This window comes from Taeniopygia guttata, chromosome 8 (assembly GCF_048771995.1).
Source record: "Taeniopygia guttata chromosome 8, bTaeGut7.mat, whole genome shotgun sequence".
In the NCBI taxonomy this organism is placed as follows: Eukaryota; Metazoa; Chordata; class Aves; order Passeriformes; family Estrildidae; genus Taeniopygia; species Taeniopygia guttata.
Window position 1 is genome coordinate 26,168,009 of NC_133033.1, and position 7,118 is coordinate 26,175,126.

Consider the following 7,118-nt stretch of genomic DNA (forward strand, 5'->3'; position numbering starts at 1 on the left):
CTTTGTCTTCTTCGCTCCCTGCTATTAACAAGTCATCCACATATTGAATTAGTTTCACTTCTGAGGCTGTCTTATAATCTTGTAAAACTTGTTCTAGGGCTTGCCCGAATAAATTGGGGGATTCCGTAAACCCTTGGGGTAACACAGTCCACCGAAGTTGCTGCCGCCTTCCTGTATCAGGGTCTTCCCACTCGAAGGCAAAATAATCTCGACTAGACTCGTCTAGAGGGCAAGCCCAAAAAGCATCTTTCAGATCTATGACGCTATACCACTCGTTCTCAGGTCCTAGTTTGCTTAAAAGAGTATAGGGGTTTGCCACCACTGGGAACCGAGCTATGGTTCTCTTATTGATTTCCCTAAGGTCATGCACCAATCGGTAGGATCCATCTGCCTTTTTTACTGGCAGGATCGGGGTATTGAAAGGCGACATACATGGTTCTAGCAGTCCTTTGTTTAACAGCCTTTCAACTTCAGGTTTTAACCCTTTCCTCCCTTCTAGTGAAATTGGATACTGTTTTATTCTTACCGGGACCTCGGGATTCCTGATTTTTACTGTAAATGGGGTTATATTTAATTTGCCCACGGTTCCTGGATTATACCATACTTCAGGGTTTATTTTCTCTTCGTCTTCTAAACGGAGGGGGCAGAGTCTAATCTTTAACTCTTTTTCTACTACTTCAATTTGAATTCCTAATTCAACAATCAAGTCTCTCCCTAACAAATTGTAGTCCGCTTCAGGAACTAATAGGAAATCACCCACCCCCATCTTAGTTCCTGATTCTACCATCACCTCTTTAATAATTTGTACTTCAAATGGTTCCCCCTTAGCTCCTATTACTGTGGCTGTCTGTTTCGATAAGTTACAGCCCTGAGGCAGGAATTGAATAGTAGATCTCTCTGCCCCCGTATCGACCAAGAAATTTATTTCTTGGCTCTGGGGACCCACCTTCAATTTTATCAAGGGCTCTTTTTGATGTTTCCCGGTCCCCATAAAATAGAGCCCCTGACTCCCCTATTCGATTTTGAACTCCTCCTCGTCCTTAAGCCTCCTTCTGCACTCCTTTTTGAAATGTCCCTTCTTACCACAATAATAACACACCCTTTCTCCTACCTTTCCCTTGTCACCCTCCCTATTCCGAGTGACTCTCTTCTGTCCTTCCTCTGCCCGCCTGCTTTCCCTTACCGCAGCAACCATCATTTTCACCTGCTTCTTCTGACTTTCATCCTCTCTTCGGACATAAACCTTCTGTGCCTCTCGCAATAATTCCTCTAAACCCCTGTCCTGCCAATCATCCATTTTCTGTATCTTTTTCCTAATATCATCCCAGGACTTAGAGACAAACTGGACTTTAAGAATTGCCTGTCCCATTGGGTCATTCGGGTTTAACCCCGAGTACAGCTGAAAACTTTTCCTTAACCTCTCCAACCATTCAGTGGGGGTTTCATCCTTCTTTTGTCTGTCATTAAATGCTTTATTTATGTTCTGGCCTCTAGGAACGGACTCTTTTATGCCATCAATTAATATGGTCCGAAAGTCGCGCATGTTAGCTCTATGGACCGGATCCTGGTTATTCCAATTGGGATTCTCGAGAGGCCATTTGGTATCGGCCCGCTGCTGGGCATGTGCAGGTTGAGCATCCCAGACTCGCATACCAGCAGTTCTTATCATGTTCTTTTCCTCAACCGTGAATAAAATGTTAAGTATAGATTGTAATTCCTCCCAAGTGTATATATTAGGACCTAAAAATTGATCCACCCGCTCTGCCACGCCCAGGGGGTCTTCTAACAAATTTCCCATCTCCTTCTTAAAGTCTCTAACATCCCCTGAACTCAAGGGCACCGAAATGAATCCAATCCCCGGCTGTGGTCCCCCCATGGGCATTTCTCTTAAAGGAAATAGTTTGCCTCGCGTCTTACTTCGGGTAAGAGGACCACGCGAGCCTGAGGGTTGATCAGAGTCTGAGTCTGATTCTTCCTCATCCGATTGTGGAGGAGGAGGGGGTGCATTCGGCGCAGGGGGAATGTAAGGCGGGGGTGCAATAATTACTTCTTCCGCTCGCCCCTTCTTTTTCTTTCCCCCTGAAACCTCCGAGAGTTTAAACACGAGCACCTCCGGTTTTTCTGTCCAGACTCGGGCATAGGCACTCTCCTCAGGGTTAGGAGGTTGTTTAGTGTTTATCCAACCATTTAACAGTTGCTTTACCCAGTCTTCTGAGGACCCAAAGATGGGCCAAAAAACACCTTTAGAAATCTCTTGTCCTCCCCATACTTCTATGCAATAGTGTATCATCTTTGCTTTATCCTTCCCAGGTGCTCCTGGAAGGTGCTCCCAATTCGTCAGCATAAACCCTAAGGGACTATCCTTAGGAATTGGGGGAAGTTTTACCCCCACCGGGGAGGGGGATTTACTCCTACTCTTCCCCTGCCCCATGTCCTCCGGAGTACCTTCAATCACTCACGACAGCACAATCGCTTCCCCTGGTTCGTGGCCCAGGCCCTCGCGAGCTCTGGAAAACGCACTACTAAGGGTCCACAATCACTTGGAGAATCCGGCTGCCGGTTCTCCTCTCATTCACACACACACTCGCCGTACTCCGGGATCCCGAACCCCGCCCGGACGGATCCCTCTATACTTACGCGTCCTGCGTCTTCGTCCGGACTTTGTGCACAAAATTTAAGGGGTACCCTGGGCCCGCTTCCTTTTTTTTTTTTTTTGCTTTCGCTTTCTAGGCTTTTAGGTTCGTCGGTCGGGATGAGGGTAGAAACCCCGGTCTGAGTCCGCTCAAAGGAGCGGAATCGTGGCGCCCCTCTCAGAGAGAGGTTCCCCAGATCCGCGATCCGAGTCACGGCACCAAATTGTTATGAACGAGCACAATAGGCTTTCTAATCCAATTAAAAAGATTTATTAATGGTAGGAAACGAAAGCAAATCAGCGCGCTGGGCAGCAGTTATTCTAACTACCGCACTTTCGTGCCCCATTCCCCCCCAACTTATTGGGTCTTCTCCTCCGGAAGTGTGACGTTCTGGTGTCTTTTCTGCGCAGGTGCACTCTGTTGCTAGGTGGTCGTTTTCTGCCTTTTGGTGGTCGTGGGATGAAGGCCAGTAGTCTTCCTCAGGGCTGTTCTTGTGATCTGGGAATTCTCTCAAAACAAGAAATGTTATCTCTAGGCACGTTTACTCGCATTCCACAAGATTACGGAACTGTCCTTGAAGATATTCGCTTAGGTGCTTTGATGCCTAACTACCTCTACTCCCTAATTTAGTTTTAACTCCCTAAAGCAGTGTGTAACGAAGTTGTCCTTGAGAGATATTCTGGAATGCTTGGCAAAATGAGAACATGTTCAGACAAGTGAAAACTCTAAGTGAAGATTCTATTCTATAGATGTGAAAACTCTATATTATGAACAAAAAGGCCTTATTTTCCTAACATTCAGACAAGTGAAAACTCTAAGTGAAGATTCTATTCTATAGATGTGAAAACTCTATATTATGAACAAAAAGGCCTTATTTTCCTAACATTCAGACAAGTGAAAACTCTAAGTGAAGATTCTATTCTATAGATGTGAAAACTCTATAATATGAACAAAAAGGCCTTATTTTCTTAACACTGCAGAGGCTCCGGCAAGGCATCAAAAACGCCGGCCCCACACCCAATGGTGGCGCGAGATCTCCTCCAGCTCCGGCCTGTCCGCAGGGTGCTTGGCCAAACACCATCGGATCAGGTGCTGGAGCTCTGGGGAGAGAAGCCAGAAAGGGCCGGTCACCGCCAGAAGTCTCCTGCCCAGCTGCCCCCGTCACCCGCGGGGTCCGGGCCGTGCCACGCTGGGCTAACGGCCGTACCGGGCTCCCGACCGGCTCTGCCCCGCGCGGGAGAGCGGCACGGCGGGACGCAGCCGCCTCCTCCGGCCGCCCGTGCCGCGCTGAGCCCGTCGGCACGGGCCCCTCCTGCGGCCGGCCCGTGAGGGCAGATCCACGTCCCGCGGAGCTGCGTGAGGGCCGCGCCGGGCTGCGCGCCGCCAGCTGCCAAAGCCCGCCGGCTTGAGGCCGGACACCCACCTGGAGAGAGCTGCCGCCGGAAGAAGAGCTTCCCCAGCACGATGGCTTGGTCGTCCTGAAAGGGGAGGCTGCCGCAGACCATGACGTACAGCAGCACGCCCAGGGACCAGATGGTGGCCGCGTGGCCGTGGTAGCAACCCAGCCAGGTCCACTCGGGCGGGCTGTACACGCGCGTTCCTAGGGGAGACAGGCGGCGCTGGCCGGGCGCAGGCTGCTGCCTTCCAGAGCCTGGCACCAGCCTCCTGACCGAGGCAGGGTCCGCGCCCGCGGCCACAGCTTCCCCCCCGAGGCCACCCCGCATCCCCCAGCCAGCTGGCCAAAGGCAGGAAACCATTCCGCAAGGCCAAGAAGGCCAGCGGAGCAGCCCAGGCCCTTGTGGGCCCGCTGAGCCCAGGGGCCGGGAGCCGCTTTTGCCGCCCCCTCTCTCGTCAGGGCCGGCAGCCAGCTCCTGGGGCTCGGCATCCGCCCCGTGCCAAAGGGCAGCCGGCTGAAGGCCGCGGCCCGGGAGGGAACGGGGCCGTGCAGTGCCTGGCACCGGGAGCAGGACCCAGGCCATGGGCTCACCGGCAAAGTCCGTGAAGGCCCGCTCCTGGAGGAAGGTGCCGCAACCGAAGTCGATGAGCTTCAGGTCGCCGCTCTCCGGGTCTACGAGGAGGTTCTCCGGCTTGATGTCCCGGTGCAGGACGCCGCAGGCGGTGCAGTGCCGCACGGCCTCCAGCACCTGGCAGAAAAGCCAGCGCGCCTGCTCCTCGCACAGGAACCCCTGGTCCTGCTCCTGCAGGAACTCCAGGAGATCCCGTGATGCCCCCGGACGCTCCAGCACCAGGATGAAGCTATCCGGCAGCTCAAACCAGTCGAGCAGCTGGATGATGTTCTGGCAGCCAGAGCCCACCTTCTCCATCAGCACCACCTCCAAGGGCACGCGGGTGCCGTCGGGCTGTGAGGAGGAGAAAATCAGTGCCAGCGGCAGGTGCTGCTGCTGCTGCTGCTGCAGGCCTGGGGCTGCGCTGCGCCCTGCCCGGGATGCCCCAGTGCCCCCTGCCGCAGCCTCCCAGGCGCTTGCGCTTCCTCCCGCCCGGGGGATGCTCGGGGCTGCCCCCGCCCGGCCCCGGCACCGCTGTTCGGCGTGCCCAGGCCCGCGGGGCTGCGGCTCCGCACGCTGAGCCCGCCCCGGGATTCTCCCTGCCCGCCCGCTCTGTCCCGCTGGCCCCGCTCGCTCACCAGCTCGTCCCACTGCAGGACGCTCTCCCGGGCCACGCGTTTGAGGGCCACCTGCGAGCCATGGAGAGAGGAGGGCTGAGCTCCAGCCCTGCCCCTCCCCGCCGCTGCCCCTCCGCCCACGCCCGGCCGTCGCGGCCACTCACCGGGCTGCCGTCCGAGAGGCGGATGCCCGAGAAGACGGTGCCGAAGCCGCCGCTGCCCAGCGGCGGGCCCCACAGGTACAGCTCATGCCGCTGCCTCCTTTGCCCTGCGGCCAAGAGCGAGCCATCAGCCTTGCGCCCAGGAACCGCCCCTCCCGCAAGTGCCCGCGAGTGGAGCGGGCCGGGCCCCGCGGGCCGCCGCGCTCTCACCCGCTTCCTGCTGCGCGCCGGGCAGCGGCCACCGCCCTGCAGCCGCCGGGCTGGCGAGCGGCAGAGCCGGGCCGGGGCAGCGCGCACAGGCGGCTGCGGCAGCCCCGGGCCAGCGGGGCAGGGCGGCACCGTCGCTGTCCCCGGCGTCGTGGGCTGGGCTCTGCTCCTGCCGACGGCCGGGGCTGCAGCCCGAGGCTTGGCACGGGGGAAACCCAGGAGCGGCTGCAAAGCAGACAGGGCGTTTTCAAGCTGGGCCATCGAAGGCACTGGAAACAGCCAGCGACTAGGCTGCTCTCAGGGGCCCTGGCCTGGCCTGGCCATGCCCCTCCAGAGCCCCGGCGGAGCCTCAGGCAGCTCCTCAGAAGATCTCACCTGCTACTAGAAAGCCCTTCGCGGCACTCGAGGGCTGTCTCGGGGCAGCTTCCTGCAGATGGAGGAACCTCTGAAGGCTCGTCTCCACCACCAGGCTGGGGCTGTTGCCAGCTGGCAGAACCGGCGCAGCGTCCTGGCTGTCCTGGCCGCTGTGGGATGACCACAGCTGGCTCCAGGACTCTTGCTGCCCCGTCAGCTGCTCCTGAGCAGGCTCCCCCGCATCGGGTTGGGCTCCCATTTGGACTTCTGGGCTTTCGCCTGACACGTAAAGGGTCAGGATTGCGCCCGTGTCGTTGATGTCCGTGAGTCCAAGGGAGCTGGGAGACCTGTCCGCGGGCTCTGCTCCTTCCGCAGGCTGACAGGTCTCACTGAGCCTCTGCGAGGGATGGAGGCTGTCAGAGATAGCAGAGGCTGGTGGCAGGGTGCAGGGTCTCTGACAGCCTGAGGTTCCTTCATGGATGGTGGTGGCTCCCCCCTGCTGTGCCATCCTTGCAGGCCTTGAGGCTCTCCCAGGGATGGAGAATCTCGCTGGGAGCAGCCTCTGGAAGGGATGGAGGCTTGTGGAGGAGCTGGCCGAGCCACAGCAGGGCAGGTGGCCTCGCTCCAGCAGCTCCTTCAGCTCTTTCCACAACACCTGCCACATCCCAGAGTAGAGGGGCGCACGTGTCCCGTTGCCATCCCAGAGCTGCAGCATCAGTTTGCGCAGCTCGCGGGCCACTGCCAGGCAGGGGCCGCAGCCGCAGGGGCTGCCCAGGGGGCTGGCGGGAGCACGTGGCCGCTTGCCAGGAGCAGCCCGAGGCCTGGGGAACCTGGGAGCCGCAGGGGCTCCTCGCTTCCTCCATGAGCCTCTGGGCCGGACCCTGGGGCGCTTGCTCCTCTTCGCTTTCCTTGTGCTCCGGCTCCGTGGTTGCCGGTGGCCAAAGGCCCACCAGACAGCCACGGCGGCCAGCAGCAGGACAAGCGCAGTCAGCAGGACGTCACCGTCACCCATGGCTCCAGCACGTCCCATCGCGACTGCACTGGCAGCTGCGGGCGCTGGCCCGTCTCACACAGCGACAGCGCGCTGATGTCACAGTGATGTCACAGTGCTGCAGCCAGCACAGCCCTGGGACATCACAG

General features: G+C 57.9%; 1 protein-coding gene across 1 annotated transcript; it reads right to left on the reverse strand.

The window, feature by feature from the left end:
- Positions 1-2,880: 2,880 nt before the first annotated feature.
- LOC140684658 (serine/threonine-protein kinase pim-3-like) lies at positions 2,881-5,057 on the reverse strand. The gene is made up of 2 exons (XM_072933030.1): positions 4,621-5,057; positions 2,881-4,233 (listed from the first exon to the last, which is right to left on the reverse strand). The coding sequence occupies exons 1-2, from the start codon at positions 4,955-4,957 to the stop codon at positions 3,761-3,763; spliced, it is 810 nt and encodes a 269-aa protein (XP_072789131.1). The 5' UTR covers positions 4,958-5,057; the 3' UTR covers positions 2,881-3,760.
- Positions 5,058-7,118: the final 2,061 nt, after the last annotated feature.